This window comes from Chelonia mydas, chromosome 6 (assembly GCF_015237465.2).
Source record: "Chelonia mydas isolate rCheMyd1 chromosome 6, rCheMyd1.pri.v2, whole genome shotgun sequence".
NCBI lineage: Eukaryota > Metazoa > Chordata > Testudines > Cheloniidae > Chelonia > Chelonia mydas.
Window position 1 is genome coordinate 24,416,582 of NC_051246.2, and position 27,333 is coordinate 24,443,914.

The 27,333-nt window shown below is 45.0% G+C and overlaps 2 protein-coding genes across 2 annotated transcripts in view; both read left to right on the plus strand.

The window, feature by feature from the left end:
* Positions 1-5,018: 5,018 nt before the first annotated feature.
* On the plus strand, positions 5,019-16,929 carry TALDO1 (transaldolase 1). The gene is made up of 8 exons (XM_037899574.2): positions 5,019-5,295; positions 11,534-11,657; positions 12,561-12,668; positions 13,471-13,602; positions 13,934-14,109; positions 14,280-14,477; positions 15,746-15,891; positions 16,700-16,929. Exons 1-8 carry the CDS (start codon positions 5,199-5,201, stop codon positions 16,730-16,732), a joined length of 1,014 nt encoding a protein of 337 aa, XP_037755502.1. The 5' UTR covers positions 5,019-5,198; the 3' UTR covers positions 16,733-16,929.
* An 8,542-nt stretch (positions 16,930-25,471) lies between these two features.
* LOC102931983 overlaps positions 25,472-27,333 on the plus strand; it is a 35,572-nt gene continuing 33,710 nt past the window's right edge. The window contains exon 1 of the mRNA XM_043548551.1: positions 25,472-25,830. Within this exon, the coding sequence (XP_043404486.1) occupies positions 25,690-25,830 (141 nt within the window). The 5' untranslated portion in view covers positions 25,472-25,689. The remainder of the gene's footprint in view (positions 25,831-27,333) is intronic.

Genomic DNA, 27,333 nt, shown 5'->3' on the forward strand with positions numbered 1-27,333 from the left:
AGCAAGTAATGTTCAAAAGTGAGACCACTTCAGCATAATGATCATTCAAAATTAAAAATGGGGCAAAACCTAGTTCTGAAAGAGCCCAAACTCTGGGAAAATTAGGCTCTGGATCCAAACTTCGCATTCTTTGATACTTTGAGGGAGGAACCTCTTTCACCTCTGGAAGAGGCAATTTGGAGAGTATAGCTGTATTTGTAAGTGCAGAGCTTCAAATGTACTGCATTTCATACAAGCAGGCTGACACTAATGATGCCCAAACCTAGAGGAGCATGGCAGCCAACGGAGGTATCCCTGTACTGAGCCTGCAGATTCTGACAAAGAGGTTCTGGTCAATTAGGAGTATAAGTTTCCTACCAATAATCATGAAATTTGAGAATCCCAAAACACTAACGTTTCTTTCACTAATGACAGGTTTCAGAGTAACAGCCGTGTTAGTCTGTATTCGCAAAAAGAAAAGGAGTACTTGTGGCACCTTAGCGACTAACCAATTTATTTGCATGCATCCGATGAAGTGAGCTGTAGCTCACGAAAGCTTATGCTCAAATAAATTGGTTAGTCTCTAAGGTACCACAAGTACTCCTTTTCTTTCACTAATGTTTTCTGTCTTGGACAAGGAGTGGGAGGTTTATGCAGCAGAGTATTCTGACACATCAAGCAGATTATGGGAAATCACTGTCACAGATGAGGCATTACAAGATAAAATCAAGGGAAAGGTATGATCAAAGTATCTAAGATAAGCTCCATAGCTGCATCCGATGAAGTGAGCTGTAGCTCACGAAAGCTTATGCTCAAATAAATTTGTTAGTCTCTAAGGTGCCACAAGTACTCCTTTTCTTTTTGTGAATACAGACTAATATGGTTGCTACTCTGAAACCTCCATAGCTAAGGCTATGTTTTAGTCACGGGTATTTTGAGTAAAAGTCATGGACAGGTCACAGGTAGTAAACAAAAATTCACGGCCCATGACCTGTCCATAACTTGTACTATATACCCCTAGCTAAAACTTGAGTGCTCAGGCACAGCCTGGGGGCACCACAGGTGCTCGGGTGGGGGGGGGGGGGCCTGGGACCCCAACTGGTGCTAGGGAGGGCAGCGCACAGCCCAGGACCCCTGCTGCTGCTGCTGGGGAGGGAGGGGTTTGGCAGGCTTCCTACCCAGCTCTGGATGGCTCCCCGGAAGCAGCGACATGTCCCTAGGCTCCTAGGTGGAGGCATGGCCAGGGGGCTCCACACGCTGCCCCTGCAACTCCCATTGGCTGGGAATAGCAGCCAATGGGAACTGTTGGTCAGCACCTGCGGGCAGAGGCAGCGCACAGAGGCCCCTGGCCACGCCTCTGCCTAGGTGCCAAAGGACATGTTGCCAATTCTGGGGCAACCCCCCCGAGGTAAGTGCTACTTGGAGCCCTCACCCGTGCCCCAGCCCCCTGCCCTGAGGCTCCCCCCACCAACTCCTGCTGCTGCTTGGGGGGGAGGCGCAATGGCCTGAGACTGCCCCAGCAGCAGCTAGTGTGGCTGGCCCAGGGGCTGCCCGAGCTGCTCAGGCAGCCCCGGGCCAGCCGCTGCAGAAGTCACGGAATCCATTACCTCCATGACATGTTTTGCCTGTTCAAAGGCCAGTCGACAGGCTGTGGAACATTCCCAACACCCTTTTTTATTCAACTATTCAAGCAACACAGCACTGTGAACAGATCCTTTAATCATCTAACAGAGAGTAGCAACATGTCTAAAAATGGGCAAATTTTGTTAAAATTAGCGGGCACATAGACGCTAAGAATAGCTGCCACTTTGTTTGGAGGGATGCAAAACCCCCAGAGTGGTCCAGTGCACAGTACCAAGTGATCCACAAGCAGGGCAAATACATCCCTGCCTACAGTTGTGAAGGGGGAAAATGGGCATGTTCAATTTCTTGGGCCAGCAGGTACAGCCTGAATCTCGTTTCATAGGTACTAAACAAATAAATGCAGCCCACATACATCGTACACCTATCTTCTTGTTCAATAGGCAGCCTGCTCCAGCATGAGGGGGAAAAAAAAAAAAAAAGCAACTACATCTGCATTGTGGCGATGCTCCAAACGCACAGAGAAAGACAGAAAGGGCCAGCTGTAAAAGGGGCAGACGCCTTAAACAGGCCTTCCCTACAATCTGCCTCCTTTCACCATGCCAGTTCACTCAGTGCTTGAAGTTACCAGATACACAGGTGAAGTTGGCTTGGGCAGTTGAGTGCACCTGTTATTAACAGCATAGAGAAAAGGAGTACTTGTGGCACCTTAGAGACTAACCAATTTATTTGAGCATAAGCTTTCGTGAGCTACAGCTCACTTCATCGGATGCATAAAGTGGAAAATGCAGTGAGGATGTTTTATACACACAGACCATGAAAAAATGGGTGTTTATCACTTCAAAAGGTTTTCTATCCCCCCACCCCACTCTCCTGTTGGTAATAGCTTATCTAAAGTGATCACTCTCCTTACAATGTGTATGATAATCAAGGTGGGCCATTTCCAGCACAAATCCAGGGTTTAACAAGAACATCTGAAGAACAGTGGGGGTGGTAGGAAAAAACAAGGGGAAATAGGTTACCTTGCATTATGACTTAGCCACTCCCAGTCTCTATTAAAGCCTAAATTAATTGTATCCAATTTGCAAATGAATTCCAATTCAGCAGTCTCTCGCTGGAGTCTGGTTTTGAAGTTTTTCTGTTGTAATATCGCAACTTTCATGTCTGTAATCGCGTGACCAGAGAGATTGAAGTGTTCTCCGACCGGTTTATGAATGTTATTAACTTAGCCACTCCCAGTCTCTATTCAAGCCTAAGTTAATAACATTCATAAACCGGTCGGAGAACACTTCAATCTCTCTGGTCACGCGATTACAGACATGAAAGTTGCGATATTACAACAGAAAAACTTCAAAACCAGACTCCAGCGAGAGACTGCTGAATTGGAATTCATTTGCAAATTGGATACAATTAATTTAGGCTTTAATAGAGACTGGGAGTGGCTAAGTCATAATGCAAGGTAACCTATTTCCCCTTGTTTTTTCCTACCACCCCCACTGTTCTTCAGATGTTCTTGTTAAACCCTGGATTTGTGCTGGAAATGGCCCACCTTGATTATCATACACATTGTAAGGAGAGTGATCACTTTAGATAAGCTATTACCAACAGGAGAGTGGGGTGGGGGGATAGAAAACCTTTTGAAGTGATAAACACCCATTTTTTCATGGTCTGTGTGTATAAAACATCCTCACTGCATTTTCCACTTTATGCATCCGATGAAGTGAGCTGTAGCTCACGAAAGCTTATGCTCAAATAAATTGGTTAGTCTCTAAGGTGCCACAAGTACTCCTTTTCTTTTTGCGAATACAGACTAACACAGCTGCTACTCTGAAACCTATTAACAGCATAGTAACTCTGGGTCTTTATTCTTTTCCCATACATCCCCTCAAGCATTAGCTACCCACTAACATGGGTGTACCAGCATTCTCCCAGCAACAGGGCAGGGGTGCTATCTTCCCCAACGAAGGGGCATCTTGTCCTGTCCTATAAAAGGGCATCCAAACACCCTGGTACCACGGAAGGAAGGAGTACCACCTTTCCCTCCACATCAATGGGAAGCCAAACTCCCCATTTCTCTATGGAGAGGAGCATCTGCTTTCACACCTCAGTAAAACAGAGAGGGTTTGTAACACTCACCACCACCTGCCTTTAGTGTAAGTCCTGTCCATGACTGCGGTGGATCAGCTTCCTGAAACCACAAGCCTCTGGCAGGACAAGCACTGCCTTCCAGGCCTCCCTCTTGCTGCACAGGTAGCGATAAGTACGCCCCAGCCCCCAAGTCCTTGGAGCATTCCTGGCAGCATCCAGCCCCTTATCCATTGAACACTCACAAAATTGCCAGCCCTGCTGTTCCCAAAGGAACAGCGCAGACCAGTTTGTAAGATTCAACTCGGGATCACCACTTTGCTTAACACCACAGCACAGTGTTATATTTATAATGAAAAGAAAGAATAAGTTTATTGTTAAAGAATAGCGATCCAAGTGATTGCAGGAATACTGGAAACAAAGGATTACCTCTACAACAAAGTCATAACACGCTTTCTAGAGACTAACAAGCGATCCTCCTGGCTAAAGGATCTGATTTCACGCACAGTTCTTTCCAAAATTTTCCACCAACGCTGGCTGAGACCCCCCCCCCTTCTTTCATGAAGTAAACTTACTGACTGTTTACTTCCCAGGGCCGTGGGTTACAACCTTCTTTTCATTTGCAGACCCTCCCCCCCCCCCCCAAAATTTTTCAGATAGAGGTGCAGATCCCGTTGGAAATCTAAGACACAGACTGCGGGATCCACAGGTTGAAAACCACTGTCGGAGGCGAAGGATGCCAGGGTGTCTTCTTTGTCCCCCCCACTACATGAAACCTTCTGACGCCCATCTCAAGCTCGGGTTCCCCCCCGGTTAGCTCTTCCTGTTCCCTCTTTGAAGTTTCCACAGCCCTTCATCCGCGCCCAGGTCGGGCTGGCGAGCAGAGCCCCATTGCGAAACACGCAATCCTGAATGTCCACCTCAACAGCCCGCCAGGGGAACCTTCCTCGTCTGACAGGAAACCTGCTTCCCCGCGTCCCCACTGACCAGCGCCTAGCCCCAGCCCAACAACAAGGGACCTTTCGGGGCAGCTCCGCCACTGCTCGCGCCCCAGCCGCAGGCCCAGAGGAGCCGGAGCCCCCCAGGCCCTGCGCGCCGCTGTGACCGGCTGCCTCCTCCCCTGGGGGGCGGGGTGTCTCTCCCCGCGCTCCGCCCCCACAGCAGGGGAGAAGTTTCCCCTCCCCCCCCGATGAGGTGATAAGTCACCACGCTCCTGCTCAGGCGCCTTCAGGAAGTATTAACTCCCACACGCCACCTACTCACCCAATCAGAGGCCTTCTTCTCCCACCCCCGTCCTGATTGGCTAGCTCCCTCTCGCCTCGCTGTTGATTGACTGTCGCCTCCTCCCCCCCCCGGCCGTGATTCGCTGTCAGGGAAGGAGGCGCGCGCCGCCGCAGGAGTCGCTTTTGCCCGCCGCGCCGGTCTCGCGCTTCGTGGGTCCCGCCTCCTGCCCCTGGCGCTGCTGTTGTGCGTCTGTTGCTGCGGCGAGCGCGCGCGGGGCGGCCCCTCGGCAGGTATATAAAGGGTCTCTGGGCCAGCGCCCCTAACGGATTATGTCAGTGTCCCCCGTGAAGCGGCCGAAGATGGAGTCGGCGCTGGAGCAGCTCAAGCAGCACACCACGGTGGTCGCGGACACCGGCGACTTCCACGGTGAGGTCACCCCCCCCGCCCCCCCGCGAGGCGTGAGGAGCCCGTTACCCCCGTTAGGGCAGGGGGCGGTCGCAGTCCCCCGTGGCTGCTTCCCTCCCGCCACTTACAGGGACAATGGGCGAGGCCGCCCCCCCACCGGTCACGCGCACGCGCAGGGGGTGTGGGGGAGGGGAGCCCGGAGTTCTGGCGGGCTCGGCTCTGGTGAGGGGGGAGGCGGCTGCTCCAGGGGTCTGAGCACTGGGCGGGACGTGCGGGCTCCCCGGCTCGCTGTAACCCCTGGGTGCCGCCGCCCTTCCCGCAGCAGGCGGCTGGGGGCCCGGTCCTTCCTCTGCGGCCGCGGGCGGCTGTCGCCCTCCCTGTAAGGGCCGAGCCCTCCGGCTCATTCCCTCCCCCGTTCCCCGGGGGGGGGGGGGCTTTGCCACTCAGCTCGTGGGGTCCAGCAGCAGGGCAGGGGATAGCTCCCGGCGTGGGGGTGGGGAAGCTGCTTGTAAGGGGAAGCAAGGTCTGGCCACTTGCTACTAACATCCTCTTCCTTGCAGTGACTTCCTGTTTGGTGAAGTGTAACCATGCTAGCGAGCTTTGGGGTCTTCGTGGGGGGGCTCAGTGTTTCCCACATACACGAACATCCTCACCTGTTAACTGAGGAAAACATAAATGAAACACTGTGAACGTTCACCATGGGAGATAATCTGTAGTGGGAATTATTCATTCCCTGATGGAAGGGAAGAGTTAGGATAGGCTATATCTACACTACCACTTATGGCAGCAGAAGGTATGTTGCTCAGGGGTCTGAATATCCCACTTCACTGAGCAACATAAGTTACACCCGCATAAGTGGTAGTGTGCACAGTGCTATGTAAGCGGGAGCGCTTCTACCTCTGGCATAGCTACTACAGTACTGCTACTTTTTTGGGGTGGATTAATTATGTCACTGGGAGCAGCTACACAAGAGATCTTACAGTATTGGTACAGCAGTGCCCCTGGGAGCTCTCTAGAGTAGACAGCCTAAGTATTTTGGTTTAAGGCAGAGGTGGGCAAACTACGGCCCGTGGGCCACATCTGGCCTGCTGGACCATCCTGCCTGGCTCTCGAGCTCCTGGCTGGGGAGGCTAGCCCCCGGCTCCTCCTCTGCTGTCTGTCTCAGCCCCCCCAGCCTCAGCTCGCTGTGCTGCCAGCGCTCTGGGTGGTGGCGCTGCAAGCTCCTGCCAGGTGGCGTGGCTGCCAGTCCCGCTGCTCTGAGCGGCATGGGGGGGGTTGGATCGGGGCAAGAGGTCCTAGGTGGGGGGCAGCAGTCAGGGGACAGGGAGCAGGGGTGGTTGGATGGGGCAGAGGTTGTGAGGGGGGGAGCAGTCAGGGGATGAGGAATAGGGGAGGTTGGCTAGGTGTGGGAGTCCCGGGGTAGCTGTCAAGGGGCAGGGGTGTGGATAGGAGTCTAGGCAGTCAGGGACGGGGGCGGGGGTTGGATGGGGTGGGGTCCTGGGAGGGGGCGGGGTCCTGGGAGGGGGCAGTCAGGGGAGGGGGCCAGGTTGTTTGGGGAGGCAGAGCCTTCCTTACCTGGCCCTCCATATGGTTTCGGAACCCCCATTCCGCAGACCAGGGCTGGTCAAACTTTTTGGCCTAAGTTGTAATCTACTTGGAGAACATAACCTTGTAATAAAAAGAAACCCCTTTGTTAAACTTGGCTAAGAGTTATTTGCCTAAAGCTGTTTTGTCACTTGTGTGCTGTTATGAAAGATTGAAATGTCCCAGTTGCTTAATGTGGGATTGCACCTATTGAGGGGTGGTGAGTCTGCAGATGGAGAGGATAAGTGCCTTCTGCAAATTGTGGTCAGTCTTGCAGGACACAGTGGGATCCTATGGTTATATGGAAGTGCAATTTGCTAGTACAGAGAGGAGTTGGACTCAACACAAGAACACTGAATAAAACTATATAAATACATCAGGAACTGAAAGGACTTCACAACAGGAGAGAGGCTGGTATTGTGGTGAAGGCCCACGAGCAGGAATCACACATACATAATACCATCTTTTCTACACACTTCCTTTGTGACTCACTTGGGAAGTCAGCTGTCCTATGATTCAGTTGCTTCAGGTATAAAATGAGGATAATATCTGTCTCATGCTGATTAGTTTTGTAAAATAATTCTAGCTCTCTGGATGGAAGGGACCATAGAAATCCAAAGTAGTAATATGAAATTGTTAGCCTGGCATGTGTGGGTACACGTGTGTTACTGGAAATGTGGCCTCACTGCAATAACCTGTGTAATGCGCTTGTAAACAAATGTATAAGTATGACCTACCAGCACTGACTTTTGAACTGAGATCTTGAAAAATTGTTTGCATTATTAAAATCTAAGGATGGTTGTTTCAAAGTGTATGAAACTATTGTAGCCCTGCTCTTCTAGTTACTGTTATTACCAGAACTCTTGAGTGCACCTATCTTTATATTGACAATGGAAACAAGTGAAGGGCTCTGAGCTAGCATTTATTACCATCAACAAGTAGTTAATTTTTATATGTACCATAAATCGTGTTTAAATTATCCATTTGGGAAACTAATGGCCCTTGGTACTTTTAACACCCTGATTCTGATTCAAGTATTTCATCCTGATCAAATCAGGGTTTGGTAAATTCACTGGAAATAAATTTTACTCAGATGGTTTTGTTTTTTTAATGGCTTGTATAGTTTTCTCATGGTGAAGCAAAACATTTGAGAGGCAGAGAGGAGTTAATGTAAGAGGAATTTTGTTTACTTTAGCATGAAAATGAGTAAGCCCTTTTGTTAATTTAAAAAGGGTGGGGCTAGATTTTTTTTCTGTACAAGAGATCTTAAACACATGACTTTATACAATACTCTTTAAATCCATGTTAGTCTGTATTCGCAAAAAGAAAAGGAGGACTAGTGGCACCTTAGACTAACCAATTTATTTGAGCATAAGCTTTCGTGAGCTACAGCTCACTTCATCGGATGCATTCAGTGGAAGTGAGCTGTAGCTCACAAAAGCTTATGCTCAAATAAATTGGTTAGTCTCTAAGGTGCCACTAGTACTCCTTTTCTTTAAATCCTGTAGCAATACACAGTGTGCTCAATACACTTAAAATTGAGGATTTGCTTCACCAGCTTCAGTGAACTATATGCAGGCTCAGTTAACTTAGTCTTGAATTATGTTTTAGTTTTGTGTCCAAAGGCTTTTAGTAATGGGAGTCTTCTATTTAGTGACTTCTGTTAAGACCAAGAGTATAGTACAGTAGTTTTGGTACAGTACTTGGGCTTCATCTAAGATCCAGAAAAAAGTGGGGAACAGTTGCTGGGGTTCAGTATTGGTGACCCAAAATCAAAAAGACAAAGTAAAAATAGTTTAAATGAGTTTTTTTTTAAGGCATTAGAGTAGGTTCTACAAACCTGTTAACTCCTGATATGGCATGCTGGCTTCTGAGCATCTTAATTGACCCCAAGAGTAGGCCTTGTATGGTAGAGAGGACCATAGGGCAAGAGAGTATAGAAAGAGCAGCCACAGCAAGGTTCCTGCAGCATGAACTCAGTTGTGCTGAAGGTAGCTGAGAGAGCAGACGTTGCTGATGGGAATGGTTACTAAAGGTAAATAAATACAAGCAGTGAACAGTGGATACAAGTGTCAGCAGGGAGCAATAGAGGTTTAAGTGGAACAACAGGATCATAAGAATTTTCGGGGGAAGGCAACTACTGTGGAAACCACAGGAATTTTAAGGGAGAATTTCTCAGGCTCTGATTTGGCCAGGACACAATTCCACACTCTGATCCTTGGGCAGAGGTGATCATCAAGAGCTACATGAAATCTTTAACTCCCCCAATATCTTGGTTTTAGCTAATTGGACAACAAAATTTAATGCATGTAAAATTTTGAACCAACTTGTGTTTTGTGCAAGCCACAGTCCTCACAGGAGATGTCCAGCTGCTATGGGGACAAAGGGATTAACTCTCCTGAGCATTGGCTACCTTTCAAGTCAGTCTCATAACTTTTGTACAAAGAAGAATTAGTTCTTATAATGGTGCTGTGTCCTGAACCCAGATGTAACCCATTTATTTTGTCGATACATGAATTATTCATATATTAAATAACTTGCATAATGTGTCGATTTCTGAATCTTCAGCACTATCAAGTATGGCTAGTGGTGGCCCTTAACAGAACTTCTAGGACCTCATGTCTGAGCGTATGGGAATTTAAAACATTGACTCTGTAGCCTTGTCTACAGTATGAAATACCTATTATCTGTTAGCAACAGGTGCTGAGCACTGTCTAGCTGCAAATTTTAACCATGCACTTTCAAACTGTTCTGAACGTAGTTTGTTCTTGGCTACATTTGCAGTTAGTGCTTGGGACTGGTTCAGCTGCAGCTGTTGACACCAGTCACCAGCATTGTGTTTTTTCAAGTGTTGACAAATAAATATTTATTGCCCTATATAGTAGGGGAACTTGCTGGTGTAAGGAGCAAAGGACCAGTCTAGTCCTGACCAGTGTGTTTCCACTGAAACATTGGGCCAGGTGCCTCTTGTCTCCATCTGCAGAAAAGTGATGTTCCCAGCAAAAGCGAAGAACACCTGATAAATTATTAAACTGTTAGTTTCAGTCTGCTGCTCTTGTTGGTGCAGCAGTATGGGCCAGACCAGCATGTTCTTCTTCTGCACATTTCTCCAGCCAGTCAGCATTAAACAGATGCTGTAGCAGTGATCAGGATTCAGAATCCCTAGTTAAACCTTTGCTGAAAACTTGTTCTGGAAGGCTGAAATGTAGCCCCTTACTATAGGGAGCTAACTTTTGAACTCTACCTTCAACTGTGACATAATTAGTGACTGGAAAGTGCTGAATGACACTATGCTTCTAGAGGGAGGGGATACTGTAAAAGTCAGTCCTTATATACCCACATGACATCAGAAGTGTCATACATTTGCTTTTTATCTTTAGCATAATTGAGTTTTGCAGACTTCAGTAACACATGACATGCAGTATATATGTTAGTCCTAGAAGATACTTTACCCAGATGTGTGTTGCAAATGAGCATTATCAGTACTTACCCATCTTGGAGTTGCATTGTGTTGTCAGATAAAACATGGAGGGTGAATGAAAACTTATTCTTTCCAGTTCATCTGAAGGACCTATGTTTAAGATGAACGTGTTCAGAGAACCAGGATCTTTACTTAAAGGAAGCTGCTAGGAAAGTGTAGCTTTCTGTACAGTGTATCCAAACATGATCTGTCAAAATTAAGTACAATTTTCTAAAATGAAATCTCCCTCCTGGAGTGCAAAGTATTCAGAAAAATGAATTGGTAATTTTTCATAATTTTGACGCTTAGCTCTTTCAAGATACCTTATGTCCTCTACAGTGACCTCTGCTTATAAAACTATTTGCTGAGTCAAACATTGCATGCCAGGCTGCTCAGCTACTCAGACATGTTAGAACCAGACAGAGTACAGTAAGAATCACTTTGTGGTAAACATTTAGTGTCACCTGAAACGGGTTCTCAACTTTTTTCTTTGAGGTCTCTCCCCCCCTCCCCCCCCCCAACATGCTGTTAAACTCCATGGCCCACCTGTGTCACAAACTGCTTTTCTGCATATAAAAGCCAGGGACAGCATTAGGGGGTAGCTATTAGGCCAATTGCCTGGGGTCCTCATACCACAGGAGCCCCCTCAAAGCTACATTGCTCAGGCTTCGGCTTCAGCCTTGGGTGGGAGGGCTCAGGGCCCTGGCTTCAATCCCAGGCTTTGGCTTTCTGCCCTGGGCACCAGTGAGTCTAATGCTGGCCCTGCTTGGTGGCCCCCCGAAACCTGCTTGCAGCAGTGATGGACACAATAAGGACCTATATAAGATAGATGAGTAACTTCTACAGAATCTTGACCAATGGTTTGTTCCTCTTTGGAAACACTAGAGCTTAAGTACTAAATAAAACTTGCTTGATCTTGTCACTATAGCTTTCAGTCACCACTTTGTCCTGTGGGTCTCAAACTCTTTGTATTGGTGACCCCTTTCACAGAGCAAGCCTCTGAGTTTGAGAGCCTCTGGTATAGACCCTTTTGGCACCGTTCCCTGGACTTGCAGACAGCCTCTTACTGCACCATTCCTGCCTCAAGAAAACACTTAACTCTGATATAGATTTTATTGCTTAAGAGGCATGTTAACTGATCCTACTACTGTAACATAATACTTTATTGGTCAGGCTGGGTAACCTGTTTTAAACTAGGAATCTTTATTTTTGTAGCAATTGATCAGTACAAGCCTCTGGATGCCACTACAAATCCATCCTTGATACTAGCTGCTGCTCAAATGCCAGCTTACCAGGAATTAGTAGAGGATGCTATTGAGTATGGAAAAAAACTTGGTGGGTAAGTAAGACCATTAATTTAATTAGGCTTAGTTATGACAGCTGATGCCTTATGTAACTATTTGCAATAGCATCCATAGTGTTCTGTGGCCTTTTTATAACTTAAGCAAACATGAGTTTTGCTCCTTAAAACTCGCAGTCTAGAAGACTGGCTAACAAAGTGTGGGTGAAGGGATGCAGTTTACAAATCAGCGAAGATGGTGACAGGCCACATGTGATAGGTGTATAATCCAGTGTGAGGTTTTGTCCTTAGCACTGTAAAGACTATCCCCGATGAGTAGTTTCTGGTAAACATTATGCGTATATCTACCTAGCAAAGAAAAACCCATGGCTTGCCTGTGCCAGTTAACTCTGGCTCCTGGGGCTCAGGTTATGGAGTTGTTTCATTGCTGTGTAGACTTCTAGGCTCAGGCTGGAGCCCAGGAGCTCCAGGAACCTGAAAGGTGAGGGGGACGCACAGGGTCCTGAAGGCCAGGCTCCAGCCTGAGCTGAGAAGCCTACATAGCAATGAAACAGCCCTGCAGTGTGAGCCTGTTGGCTGGCATGGGCCAGCCATGGGTGTCTAGATGCTGTGCAGACATACTCTGTGAAGCGAAGTGAGTCTTCTTTCTAATTCAGATCCCTTTTGAAGTAGCTTTGTGGGCTTGCTCAGGGAAAGCATTCCATGAATAGGCAGCATCATGAAGGAAAGCACAGATGTTTATGGGAGGAAGAAATGGCGTATGGACTCTGGTAGTATTGGTGAAACATAGACGGGACAAAAGACCAGAGTGGATAAATAGGGAATGGGAGAATTACTCAGTGATTTTAAATGCTTGAACTGTATGTGGAGGGAGCCAGAGAGATTTAGGATACTAGCGGCAGTCTTTCATACATTTCACTCATTAAATTTTCATTCTTTCAGGTCAGAAGATGAACAGGTCCAAAATGCAAGCGACAAACTTTTTGTGGTGTTTGGGGCAGAAATACTGAAGAGGATACCAGGTCGTGTGTCCACAGAAGTAGATGCAAGGTTTGTAGGCATGTTGTATGCAATTTGTAACCAAGATGTTCCTAATCTTCTGATCTTGTAATAGTGAAATGTTCAGAGTTTAAATTACTACCTTTTCTGTTTTAATTGAACTGTGAAGTCACAATTTGCCTATCTAGGTTTTTACTGCATGCTAGACTAAACTAAGTGTGAAATAGGATTACTCTTCAAGGCAGTTGTAAATAGGATTCACCTTCAGCATAGTTAAGGCACAGAGCACATTCTCAATCTGTCTACCATTCTTCTGACTTAAAGAAATTCAGGCTTTCAATTTACTTGATTTAAACTTAAGAGTTGAGTTGTATCTTTTCTTTGCCCTTCTCCCACCAAAACTTACAAAATGGTACACTGGTTTTGCTTTAACAGCACCTGGGGTAAGGCCTGTTAACTTCCTTGATTCTTTTCTACTTTTTCAGCATCTAAATTCTGTATGAAAATTAAAGCAATAACTTTTAATCTTTCCTTGAGAAACATCCTTGGGTTTTCTTGAGCTCTGGGCCCACTCAATCCTAGAGAATGTTTTACAATTTTTTAATGCTTTGGTAGCTTGTGAACTACAGCCCCAAGTAAAAAAAGCTATTATTGGGTGTTAAATTTTAATACAGGATGCAGGATAGTTCTTCGGATTATTATGGCTAAATTTGAGCCACTCTAATAGCCACTATCTCTCCATGTGAGAGCATGTATCAGTCTACCATTATCTGTTGGTGGAAGCTAGAAAGATGGATCTGGGATATAGACTTAAATGTTTGTAACTTGGTTCAATGCCTTTCTTGTTTCAAAGGTTGTCCTTTGATAAGGAAGGAATGATTAAGAGAGCTAAGCGCCTCATTGACCTTTATAAGGAAGCAGGAATTGGAAAAGATCGCATCCTCATAAAACTGTCATCGACGTGGGAGGGGATTCAGGCAGGCAAGTAAGTGTCTGTAGCTGGTATTTACTTTAATGCTTCTAATGGCTGGTCATACATTTAAAAAAAAAAATCCTCTCAATGTGTTGGCTGTTTTGAGAACCATTCACTAACCATTCAGTTAGTGGGGTTAAATCTAACATGAGCAAGACTTTTTTTATTTGAGTTGTGGGACAAAGATACTCCTACTAGTGCTAGATCATCGCTTTAGAGCTCATTAATGTTATAGTTCAGTACCTAGTGACAGATTTATTTATGAAGCTTATTAAACTATTTGATTGTAGACTGAATGGAGGGGGAGGACAGACTCCATTCTAAGATGACCCTTTTTTTGCAGGGTTCTGGAAGAGGAGTATGGGATCCATTGCAACATGACCTTACTCTTCTCCTTTGCTCAGGCAGTGGCCTGTGCTGAAGCTGGGGTCACCCTAATTTCCCCATTTGTAGGCCGTATCCTGGATTGGCATGTTGCAAACACAGACAAGAAGACTTATGAGCCCTCAGAGGACCCAGGTAAGCTTGCCTTTGAATATAATTGAAAAAGTTCACTACAAGTTATCTTTTTAAATCTTCTCTTATGAACACTACTCTAGAAAATACAGTATTTGGGTACTAAAATTTACAATGAAGAATCTTTGCATTTTAAAACATTGTCTTGAAAATCACCAGTGTTTTCTTCATAGGGGTGAAGAGTGTCACTAAAATCTATAATTACTACAAAAAGTTTGGCTACAAAACTATTGTGATGGGTGCTTCATTCCGAAACACTGGGGAGATTAAAGCGCTGACAGGCTGTGACTATCTTACCATTTCACCTAAGCTTCTGGGAGAGCTCAGTAAAGAGAACACCAAGCTAACTCCCACACTCAGTGCTAAAGATGGTAAGTTAGTTTTCTTTCCTTGTATAATACAGATTTGTTCCATAATCCTGAGACTCCTCTTTACTACTGAACATAGCTGATATATGGAAGAAGCCAGCTTTGGTAAGTGGTAGTACATAGCTTCAGCTTAAACTTATTGCTTCTTGCCTCCATCCAAACTTTTTTAAAGGGGTAAGACTTGGCTGATCTACCTAAGAGATACAGTAATTGCCTTGTACTGTCTTCATGACCACAGTGGCCATCAGCAGTCCTTGTGGCACTGCTGTTGAGGGAATCCCAGTATTCTCCACACCTTTGATCTAGTATGTAACCAGTTATATTCCATTTATTTACTATCTTGGGTCCTTTTGAATGCATTAGCCAGTAACTAACCCAGATTCAAGTCAAGAAGACAGATTCAGTTTAAACAGTGATACTTCTATTAAATATCAATGGGGTGGGAGGGAGAAAACACCTCTAATTTGTATCCTGGGACTTGAGTTTTTACAAAATCCTTAGAGCAAGAAACTTAGCTGAACACTAATTTTGCAAGAATGTCAGTCCTCTAAAGGACTTCAGATAAGGCTAGAAGAGATCATCCACCTATACAACAGTCAACATTTGAAACAAGAGTTTTTAAAAACTGGTCTCTTTTGAAATGGTACTAAAGTGTTGCAACTTGTTTGGTTTAGCAGTGTTTCGCTGTGGTGGTTCTTGCATGTGGTCCTGGTAGCTGTACCATTTTTTCCTTCCTCTTAGCTTTATAAACAAATGTTAAATTACAAAATTCAGAATGGGAATTATGCACAGCTGCAATCATGAGCTCTATTACTTAAGGCTGTAAGCAGTTGGCAGGCTTGTTATCAATTGAGCTTTTGTTAGGCATCTGCTAAATAATCAGAACCAATTGTTTGCTTGAGTCCTTGCTCACTCCTACAGAATGTTTTGTGTAATATTTTTTTGTACTGTGGGCTGAAAGTTTAGTGCCATTTAGGAGCCAGATATAAACATGATAAACACCAATGCCTTAGCCTAAAATTTAGACTAACTGGATAACTTCCCCTAAGGTAGCAGTTCAGAATCAACAATATCTGCACTTATTCCCCCAAATGTGGTCACACTAAGTCTGACCACCTTGTCAGCAGTGTTTGGAAAAACCTTTTAAACTTCAGCTAATGTGGAGGGGGCTACATAAGGGAGTTAAAGGAGCATTTTATTTTTGGATCACAATCTTTTGTATTTGAATTAGAATATTTTATAGATTATCTATTACAACTCCCTTTGTATAGCTCAGACATCTAACCTTGAGAAGATCCACATGGATGAGAAGACATTCCGCTGGGAACATAATGAAGACCAAATGGCTGTGGAGAAATTATCAGATGGGATCAGGAAATTTGCTGCTGATGCAGTTAAATTGGAGAGAATGTTAAAGGTAATTGCTGAATTCTATGCTGAACTTGTATATACCTATATTCCAGACCCCTCAGAATGACACCAGCTGACCCACACATGAGGTGTGGTGCTGTCTTGATTTAAAGCAGTGTTTATTCTGGTAGCTAGGCTTGTATACAAACCACATTTATCACAATTTGCATTAGGTCACCATTCCTATGTGCAAAGATGGTTAGCTGCCTAGATAGCATATGAAATGCATACTGGGCGTCTTCTTTCCAGTGTATATGTAATTGTCTTGTTGTTGTGCCTCCTGTGAACGTTGACTAATGCAAGATGTAAGTCAACATGAATGTTATCCCAAGTGCAAAGCAGTATTTATCTAGTAGCTAATCAAGACTGCACTACAGCTAGATGTGAGTCAGCAGGTGACATTGAGGAGTTGGTATGGCTGTCAAATTCCTGACATAGAATCTGAAAATTAAGTTTCCACCTCAAATCAGTAATCTATCAGTATTGGTGTCTGAGGCACACTAAAATTCAGTACTTTCATAGTGATTAGGTCCAACTTTGGCAGTCAAACACAGGATGCATGGGGGAAAATGTTGAGTAAGGTGCCATTTTTATAGTCAACTATTTTAAAATGCCAGTTGAAATAATTAGGTGAATTAATAGTATCTTGACTGTACTAAATCTGTATGTATATTTTCATATCAGTTGTAGACACTGCTCATGTTGACTGCATAATTACTATTGTACTGGCTTAGTCTGGTGTCAAAGCACTGCAGCTTCCAGACTTATCTAGGACTCCTATTGGAAATGCTAACTGCAAATTCTTTTTTTCCTAGGAACGAATGTTCAGTACTAAAAATGGAAAGTAGACAAACCAAAGTTCCTGCTGGATTGTGATGGCTGAATGAGTGGGATTATTAAAAATGGATGTACAAATACCTGTAAAGTCTTATGCTATGTGTGGAGAGTTTTCTGTATTCCATGCTTTTTTATCAATTTGCAAAGGGACAGACTTCAATTTGTAGCAATTTTGGCAATGTATTAAAATAGTTTGTGTAAAGTTTCACTATTGTGCACTTGTTTAGATCAATGTTTACATATTGCTGTACTCCTTGCCACCTCTTTTCAACTTAATTCTAGTGAAAGTGAGTGACTTATCTCAACAAGTAGCTAACTGTTCTTAAACCCTTAAATGTACCTCCCAGATGATACTAGGGAAACAAAGTATTTTATCCTGGAGATACTTACACAGCCTCCAAAACCACAGTACATATGTAAGTGCCTTTCCATTAAAATAACTAATCAAACTAACTTCTCCAGGCTAGGAAGATTTGTCAAGCTTTTTAATCTATGAGTATGGGTGTGATTTTACTGGGTGTGATTTTACTGAAAGAAAGCTAAAGACTTTTGTATTCTGGAAGTGGGGTGAAGTTGTCACTTGTAGCTGTGTTTCCTGAATCCCAGGCCAGGAGCCTGTCCAAATACCTCATTTATTGTAAGTGGACTTAATACATTTCTTGGTTTGTTTCTTTTAGATGATGTGACTGTAAAAGCATGGAATAGCAACTTATGAATTGTGTAGCAGTTGAGCCCATGGGTTTTCCTCACTCCTTTCACTGATCTAGAAGCATGAAGTAACAGTTCTGAGGTGCTACCCCATTTTCTAGCTGAAGAATAAGGTTGAGACTTGCTCAGACCTATGCAATGATTTAGCAGTTGAGCTAGGTATAGAAGGTTAGAGTCCTGCCTTGGTCATACTTCATTTCTGAAGTAAGAGCAAGTATTTTATTCCCTGGGGGTAGTTTGAGATTACCAGTGTTCACTTGCATTGTGTGTGCGCATGCCCTAGCTCTAGCAAACATTTATTTATGAGGCAGCCTGTCCAGTGGTTTGGGACCCTCATTTTACAGGGCCAGGACACACACCACCATAGGAGTGCAGATTTCAGACCTTTTCCCCACTTGGTGTTAAATCTTACTTACCAGTGGCTTTACAAGACTTGCTATTTTCAGTTGACTCCACTACCCCACCCCATTTCCTTATGTATTGGACTAATTGTTGCTCAAAGAGACAAGCTTTTGAGCTTACACAGAACTCTAATTTACACCAGTAAAGGAACTAGAAGACAGAAGCCTGCAGAAAGAAAGCCAGTATTTGATGGTACAAGGCCCTGAAAGTCCATTAAATCAAAGTTGCCAAGCTTGATTTCTTATATAATGCACATTCAAACATTTTCCTAAGGAGGATGGATATTGGGGAAGGAAGGAAAGAGGAGAGGGACAGTGTCAGGAAAACTCCTCACAAGGTAAATGGCTTAAATGTTTTGTCTAATGAGCCAGACAACCCCCATTCTGCTGCAGAGCTTCTATACCTGTTCCTAACAGCTAGATAATGCTGCCTGGCTGTAGAATTCAGAGACAGTCCAGTGTTGCTGGAGACTCCAAGCTTAAACCCTACCATTCCCTTCAGGCCCAGACTAGAAGTTCTCCAGTGAACAGCAGAACAAGTTGGTGGTTCTTTTTCTCCTGCTGCCTTTGGTTTTGTGCAGTAGTAACTTGGTTTCAGCTTCTAGCTTCAGCTGAGGCCTCTAATCTCTGGTTCCTGTGGTGCAGCTTCCCCATACTCTACCACACTGTACCTTAAGCCTGACCTGACAGGAACACCTTCTGGTGCAGAAGAGGTCTACCCCTATAGATACCATGTCAAACCTACTGAACTGCCACTCAGGAGGCCAGCCACTATTCCTCTGCAATGGTAGACTGAGACCAACTAGTTTCACATATGTACCAAAGGCATTGCTGCTTTGGTTGTGAAACAAGTAGACAAAAAAAGTTGGAAAAAATTTCTACTTGTCCTGAGAATACTGCTCCAGTACAATGATTCTAGCACAAATGTTTAATCATATTCTACCACTTAATGACCAAAAATCAGACAAAATAATCAGTCCATGCTGCATTAAGCCTAAAACATTTAAAGGCATTTTATGGAAGTACATCAAAACCTTGACTTGACACTCAAAATCCCTGCAACTCTAAACAATCAAGCAGCTGAAATTATTGAACCATCACTCCAACCTGGTCACTTTACATTAACTTGAAATTCTGGAACAAACTACTCCATTGTTATTGCCTAGTAAGTGACCAGTTCCAACTAGTCCCATCTCAACAAGGTACCTTTTTCCATTCTGAACAGCTCCCTGTTATAGCTTCCTCCCCTTCCAAAAAATGAAGCCTTTGTAGCATGAGAGCATATACTCCCATTCCTCTAAAGAAAGGGCTGTTCCTCCTAAAACACTTGTTAAACTCAGTGAGTTCTCTTTCTCTGGTGCAGAATGCTCAGGGGAGCTCAATCAGTGCTTGGCTGCTTCTGTCCTTTTTGCTGTATTTTCTGGTTCATAATTAAATCTGCCTCCTGTCTTATTAGTTTATAGGGGTCCAATTATGTGTCAGGAGGATGTGGCCCTAGGTTGACACAATTAACAGTTTCCTGATTAAATTGATGTTAACTCAGTAAATTATATCTGAACTTTCAGCCTCCTAAAAAGCAGCACTAAACTTGTACATCAAGAACATCTGCTCTGTTACACCCATGCATTCACACTGAACAGTACAAGGAAAAAACCCAACAAGTAACAGGACTAGTCATCATTGTCAGTAGGTAACTGTGCAGAAGGTTGGTGACCTAATTTAGCTAAGGCCAGAGGGGGGAATGCTCCTCTTATGTTGGTGTTAGCACAATTCTGCTAGAGAAGAAAATGCTCAAGCACCCCAACAGCACAAGACAGAAGGGGCCAAATTCTTCCCTTGAATGTGTACATGTAACTCACTAACTTTACTGGGCCCTGAGAGCAGAATTTGGTTCAGCAAGCCTTGTCTGCATTCAGGTGCTAGCACCATGGAAGAAGGTGGCTGACTGGTAATTTTCACTTTCCCTTGCATTCTGTAATTCAGTCACACTCAGAATCATAGAGCCTTTGCTGATCTCCATTAATGTTTTTAGAGGCAGCTCCAATTCCCACTGAAACCTAATAGTAACTTAAATGAATTTGGATGCAGAGAATGGGTAGTCAGGTGTTCAAACAAACAATGTCACTGGGGGTGCTCCACTTCAGGTGCATCTGTGCCTTTGATCAGAGGCTTTTCAGTAAGCAGTGTCTGCTCAGCCTAGGCATCCACATGCCCATACTGAGGATATATAGAGCTGCATGGGAAAACTGCATTCCTTCTCAGCTGCCCTTCAGCATGAGACGGAGGATCGAGTATCCCAGCTTCATTCTAGGCATAAGATACAGCAAGGCAAGCTTAACTTTCTGTGGATAAATAGCCTCCAGAGGTCAAAAGCCAGCACCTTAAAAAGAGAAAAACCAAGCCCCTGCAAGGCAAAATCCTACTGGTTTTCCCAACTGAAGGCCTAGCCAAGCTTTTAAAGGAGAGTTTGCAAACTGCCTGTAGTTAAACAGTAAAAATACATGTAGGACTCTCATGATGCAGGCATTAGGGTTGCAGGCTGTACTCAGAATCAGGACAGTCCCATAGATTTCAGAATGGCAGACACCTGCAAGCAAGAGCCAAGGCCCAGGAATTTAGCTCTCCCACAGGGCAGTAAGCAGCACTGCCCTAAGAAGCTTCCCTAGCCCCAGAACCATTGCCAATCTCTGCCAAAGACATTCCCCTCCCTCCCTTGGATGACCTTGGGCAAGCCACTTAATTTTTGTTTCCTGTGTAAAACCGATTGTTTTTCCGTCTTGTCTCTTCAGAACATGAGCTCTTTGGGGTAGGGTCCACCTTTTTGGTGTGTCTCTGTAGAGCACCTAGCTAGCACAATAGGGTCCTGGTCCATAACTCAGGCTCCTAAACAGTACCACAATACAACAACAGAAATACTTCTGGAAATGGAGGTCACTGCAGCAAGGTCTTTCAAAGAAAACAGGACAGTGAGGTTTTCCTTAGAGTCAAGACACGCTTACAACTTTCAGGCCTTTTCTGAACCAGCCCACACCTCAAGAGGCACCAATCTTGAACCAACTGCCTTCCAAAGCCAGGGCAGGGCAGGTCAAAAAGCAGACAACTTTCTGAGTGCTAGCACAGGTTTCAGGCATCTGCAAACCTGTGGAGTGTTTATCCTCTGCTAAGAAGTGAGCTGAATCTAAATTATAGTGAGGGAGAGTCTTCAGAAAACAACTCTGTAGGTTCTCTGGTTTTTGACTTCAGTTCTAGAATATACATTGAGGGGGTAATGCTCAGTTCCTACTAAGCTACTTTGTAAACTCTGAAATTCCAAAACATGCAGCCTTAGTCTACATGTTAAGTGAAGTATACAGTAAGTTATGATTTCTTCCAACAAGAGACAGAGGCCTTTGTTCAGTGAGGATAAACTACTATTGTGTAAAAAGAAAAGGAGTACTAGTGGCACCTTGGAGACTAACAAATTTATTTGAGCATAAGCTTTCGTGAGTATTTTCCACTGAATGCATCCGATGAAGTGAGCTGTAGCTCACGAAAGCTTATGCTCAAATAAATTGGTTAGTCTCTAAGGTGCCACTAATACTCCTTTTCTTTTTGCGAATACAGACTAACACGGCTGTTACTCTGAAACCTACTATTGTGTGTGATCGCTGTCATCCAACGGCTGCATTGCACCATACATGAGAGCTGCAGGCATGTCCGAGCTGGCAAGGGGTACAGCTGCAAAGGGACTAGCCAAATTAACTGGAGACCTCAGAGCACATAAAGCAAGAGCAGGGATGTAACTATGAGATATTTTTAAGAATGTGGTTCTATATATGACTGTCAATTAACAGAACCGAGAGTATGGGGCAGGAACCAGATCCTTGGCTTCTAGTCTGATTATCTGTGTTGCTCTATCTTGTTAAGAGCTGGATCCAGGAAGCCATTTACAGGACATAACAAGCAGCCCGCTGAACATACTAATTAGTTAAAATGCTACGTATTAACAATACTACAACAAACATGGCTATGACAAACGCTTCCATAATATACACCAGTGGTTCTCGAACTTTTGTGCCGGTGACCCCTTTCACATAGGAAGCCTCTGCGTGCGATCCCCCCTTATAAATTAAAAACACGTTTTAATATATTTAACACCATTATAAATGCTGGAGGCAAAGCAGGATTTGGGGTGGCAAATCTGACAGCTCGCAATCCCCCATGTAATAATCTCACGACCCCCAGTTTGAGAATCCCTGGTATACTCTATCTACTCCCACGTCTCTGTATAGAGGGCATGGCAGGGATGTGTCCAAGGCAAGGTTGGCGTATACCGTGACTCCAGCTGATCCTTGACTGTTCTTAGATCGAGGGCCATTTCGGCCTCAGTGATGCTAGGATTGGTGTAGAAAAGTGGTTTACAGTAACCTCCCTACCCCATTTTGCTCCCGCTGCCCCATTTAACCCCCCCCTTCCACCCACCAACCCACACACACTTACTTTTCTTCTTAGCAGTGAGCTCAGCAAAACTGACGATTTGGCCGCAGATGTTAAAAGCTAGATGTGTGCGAATAGATAGCCATGGTTGTGCTTTTCCTCTTGCTTCCTCCTGAGAGGCACCAGTGTTTGCTGTGGGGGGTCTTATTTACATAAAGCAAAGCAGTGGCGATACAAGCCATTAGTAGCAAACCAGAAATCCCATGCTGGGGGCGGGGGGGGGGGCGTTTAGAATTTGGGAGTAGTGGTTTAAGGACTTGACATTATGGTGCTGTTATTCCTCTATGTTCCTTCTACAAATCTAAACGATGGGAACTAATGGCACCACAGCAGTAAGACACCATCAGTTCCTACCAATGGGCAAAGTGGAACACTATCACAATGCAATCTGACCTGCCTTAACACCCTTGAACGCAGTGGGAGGTTTGGGCATACAAGATAAGGCCTTCTTGTTACCTCTGAAGTCACTAAGGATGGCAACATTGCTGCACTGGAAGAGACCATTGGTCCAGCTAATCTAGTATCCTGTCTCCAGTAATGTTCTGTATAAAGCACATGGACATTTTTGCAGCAATATCAAGGAGAGAAGAAAGAGTTCCCTTCTGAGCCCTCCACAAGCAAGCAGCTTACCTCCTCTGGTAAGAAGTTTTTATTCATGCCCATAAAACAGGGTAATCCATCTCTGAACCTAGCTCACCATGGGCCTGATCTGAATCATAGAATATCAGGGTTGGAAGGGACCTCAGGAGGTCATCTAGTCCAATCCCCTGCTCAAAGCAGGACCAATCCCCAATCAAATCATCCCAGCCAGGGCTTTGTCAAGCCTGACCTTAAAAACTTCCAAGGAAGGAGATTCTACCACCTCCCTAGGTAACGCATTCCAGTGTTTCACCACCCTCCTAGTGAAAAAGTTTTTCCTAATATCCAACCTAAACCTCCCCCACTGCAACTTGAGACCATTACTCCTTGTCCTGTCCTCTTCTACCACTGAGAATAGTCTAGAACCATCCTCTCTGGAACCACCTCTCAGGTAGTTGAAAGCAGCTATCAAATCCCCCCTCATTCTTCTCTTCTGCAGACTAAACAATCCCAGTTCCCTCAGCCTCTCCTCATAAGTCATGTGTTCCAGACCCCTAATCATTTTTGTTGCCCTTCGCTGGACTCTCTCCAATTTATCCACATCCTTCTTGTAGTGTGGGGCCCAAAACTGGACACACTACTCCAGATGAGGCCTCACCAATGTCGAATAGAGGGGAACGATCACGTCCCTCGATCTGCTTGCTATGCCCCTACTTATACATCCCAAAATGCCATTGGCCTTCTTGGCAACAAGGGCACACTGTTGACTCATATCCAGCTTCTCGTCCACTGTAACCCCTAGGTCTTTTTCCGCGGAACTGCTGCCTAGCCATTCGGTCCCTAGTCTGTAGCTGTGCATTGGGTTCTTCCGTCCTAAGTGCAGGACCCTGCACTTATCCTTATTGAACCTCATCAGGTTTCTTTTGGCCCAATCCTCCAATTTGTCTAGGTCCCTCTGTATCCTATCCCTGCCCTCCAGCGTATCTACCACTCCTCCCAGTTTAGTATCATCCGCAAATTTGCTGAGCGTGCAATCCACACCATCCTCCAGATCATTTATGAAGATATTGAACCCCACTGATGTTAACAGGAATCATACCACTGATTACACTGAGCTGGGGATCAGGCCCTGTTTGGTGTTCCTGTCCCAGTGGGTTCCACAGGTTACTTATATGGTTTTAAAGAAATGTATAAATGAATTTAAAATGGGATTGAGCCCTGGGGCCTGACAGCCTCTCGCTGCAGAAGAGGTACAGCATGAACAGCTGCAATACAAGTTTCCTGGCCTTGCCACAACAATGCTCTTCGTTCTTGACCATCTCTAGGGACAAAAGGGTAGTCCTTTCTCCACATCCACCCCATGCTTTGGTTCTCTGCTGCCAGGACCAGCTAGCATCATGGTTTGCATGGCATCTTACCACCGAGAACAGGACTAAAATCACCTATGTGTTTCATCTAGACCAGAGTCATCATGTAGGATCAACATTTGGTCATTGTCAAACTGGGCCAGAGTTCAAGTAATCGAGAGAGAAATCCTGTTACCCATAAACTTTAGCAATCCGGTCCCCTCCCTCTTTCTTCCCTGTTCACAGTGTATTGCATTTCTATTTCATTGACCATCCTTGCATTGTAGGACAGGGTGAACAGGAGCACTGAATGGCCTTGGAACCAGTCCCTGGGCTCAGCTGGTGAAAACTGGTAGAACTCCATTGAAGTCAATGTAGTGATTACAATTTAAACTTGCTGAACACTGGGTCCGTTTATCGAATCACATGCAGCTCTTCAGAATGAGAAGGGTTAATGTAATTGTAAAGTAGGATGGGGGAGTCACATGGACATGACTAAGTCCTTCTTTCAAACAGAATTAGGAAAATAGACATTGAACAGAAAAATCTCAAGTGACAAATCTGACCTGCAGCCTGCAGATGCACTGCTGCTGTCCTTTCAAAAAGTGTGAGGAATGTTTTTTCCATTACAATTAATTTAGCTTTTTCAAAGTCACTGTATCATATGGCAGGCAATCAAATGACCATGACAGCTAACCCCTACATGCCTGTTATGAAGCTAAACATGAGCTGTGATGTTTGGCCCTAGAGCCACATTTCCAGCATCTGGGTTGGGCTCATCTCTAATCAATTCTTTTCTTTTTCCCTACAAAACTCCAGGCCCTCTTCTACTAGTGTGGATTTCTGGAAGCTGCTCTCAGATTTGCTATATACTTATTCCAATGTACCACGTGCACTGTGGACTTGGCACTGTAAGGGAATAAACACCATGGACTGTGTCCTCTCTCTGCCTCCTCCCTCCTTTGAAGTACCAGGGCACATAAAGCCACCGCTGCATGAGCTACATCCATCATACAGCACACACACAAAAATCTTTAGCCTGCCTTTTGATAATGACCATAGACAGCACTAGGACTCTTCCGTTGAGCCCTGGTGCAGCTGGGGCTGTCTGGATCGTCTCTCATTTACAAGTAAACAAAATCATAAGTTGAGCTTGGCTGGCATCCAGTCTCCTTTCCCCACTTCCCACAGCTGCGTGCACCACCTCTGCTCCAATCAGAACTCGAAAGCCTCCATGTGCTGGAGCTGAGCTCGAGCCCATAAATAGCTCTGTGATGAGGAAACAGCTGTTAAGGTCCATGGATCAGAGATGCTGCCATAAGCTCACCTGCCAGACTCCTTTCTCTCCTCCTGCTTTCACAGCAGTGGTACTCTTCACCAGAGGCATTTGGTCCCTGTCGTTTTCATCTGGGAGCTGTATGCTCGATATCTCTGGCCAGCACGCGAACAGCACAGAGCATGGAGATTCTGGGAAGGTGTGAGTCCTTTTCCCTCTGGATAACTGTGTTGTCCTTTGGAAGGGTTCTCTCCGTGGATTTCTCTTACCTGGGATCCTCCCTGAGCCTGCAGTCCTCCTTCCAGGAGGACAACACAACACAGGTGGGTTTCTTCTCATTTAGTGCATTTTGCATCTTTTGTTACTAAACGGAAGCTCAGTGTGGGTTCCCTGGACTTTATGCTATGATGTTACTATTTAACTGGCTGCCTAATCAAACCCTGTGTTTTGCTGGTACATAGAGCTTTAGGGTGGGATTTTCAAGAGCACCCAAAATGACTTAGGAGCTCAAGTTCCATTGAGATTTCATCCCCTTTGATACACATTGCCAGGGTCTGGATTTCAAAAGCCCCATCCGTAATTGTAATCGTTATGCAGCGAATACTGTGCTACAAAGTATGTAATGTCAGCTGATGTCTTCCATTCCCAGAGCACGGGTGGCAGGACCAGGCTGCACACCTGGTAAGACTGCAGTTTTTAGGCAAATGATGCAATAGATTTAAAAGACCCAGCCCCGGGAAGACTAATTACAGAGCTGCATTGTGCTGCTCCCACAGCTCTGAAGTGTTTTGAGTCGGAAGAATGTAGCAACTACTTAGGAATCCAGACTCAAGAGTCTCCCAGCCCGTCTGGGCTGACCATATGAGGAAACTCAAGGAGAACCCTCTGCTCCTGGCGCCCAACCCCAGAGCACAGACTCGGCGGGGCTGGGGTACTGTCACCACAATGTAGTGCTGTGATGTAATGATGAGTGCGCCATGGCAGGGCTCAAATCCGCTTTGCCGAATTTTGCAGCTAGATCCAGAACTTAATCAAATTCTCCCAGCCCTAAAAAAGAGCATGTGGATTAGGTCCCATCTTCCCAAGGCTCTCTCACACAGTCCTGGCATGCCCCAATTTGTCTTTAGCCAGCTCTCATTACTACAGGCTTCTTCTATTGAGCCAACGGAGTCTTTGTCTTCTTTATTTACCCATCAGTCTAGCTACCGATCCTAAAGGAGTCCCTCTGTTCCACTTCTACACCTTGTCTTATACTCGTGTACAGTGCTGTTTACAGGGGGGAAAAAAATGGGCTCACCTCAACCCTCCAGAATTTCACCCAGCTACACGCCCCCATGTCACATAAGCCCCTAGAAAGAAACATCTGGGAACATTGAACAGGATGGAAGCATTCCTGACTGATTTATCATTCTCATGAGTGTTTTTTTATTCCCTTCTTCCAGTCTGGAAGAGATACAGCCACCATCTTGGCTGTGTTAAAGGGCTCACAAGAGCAGGAGGGGTCATTTTAAAGCAGAAAAGAGCTGAACACCAAAACTATTTAAGAGTTACAAGCTCTAGGCCAGACGTAAATGGGTCTCAGTGAAGCAAAGCCATTTTCCAACAGCTGAGCATCCAACCCTATGTTTTAAATAGTGCAGGGCTCTGTCACATCTCCTGCTGCAGTGGGTATATTAACTGATGCCTGTGCTTATGAAGCACAGAAACCAAGAGAAATCACATTATGCATGAAGCACCAGTGAATATACTGGACCAGATCCTCAGCCTCGGTGCCTACTGGGCTTGTGGAGGGGATGGGGTAAGTGTGTGACCAGAGGGGATTATTC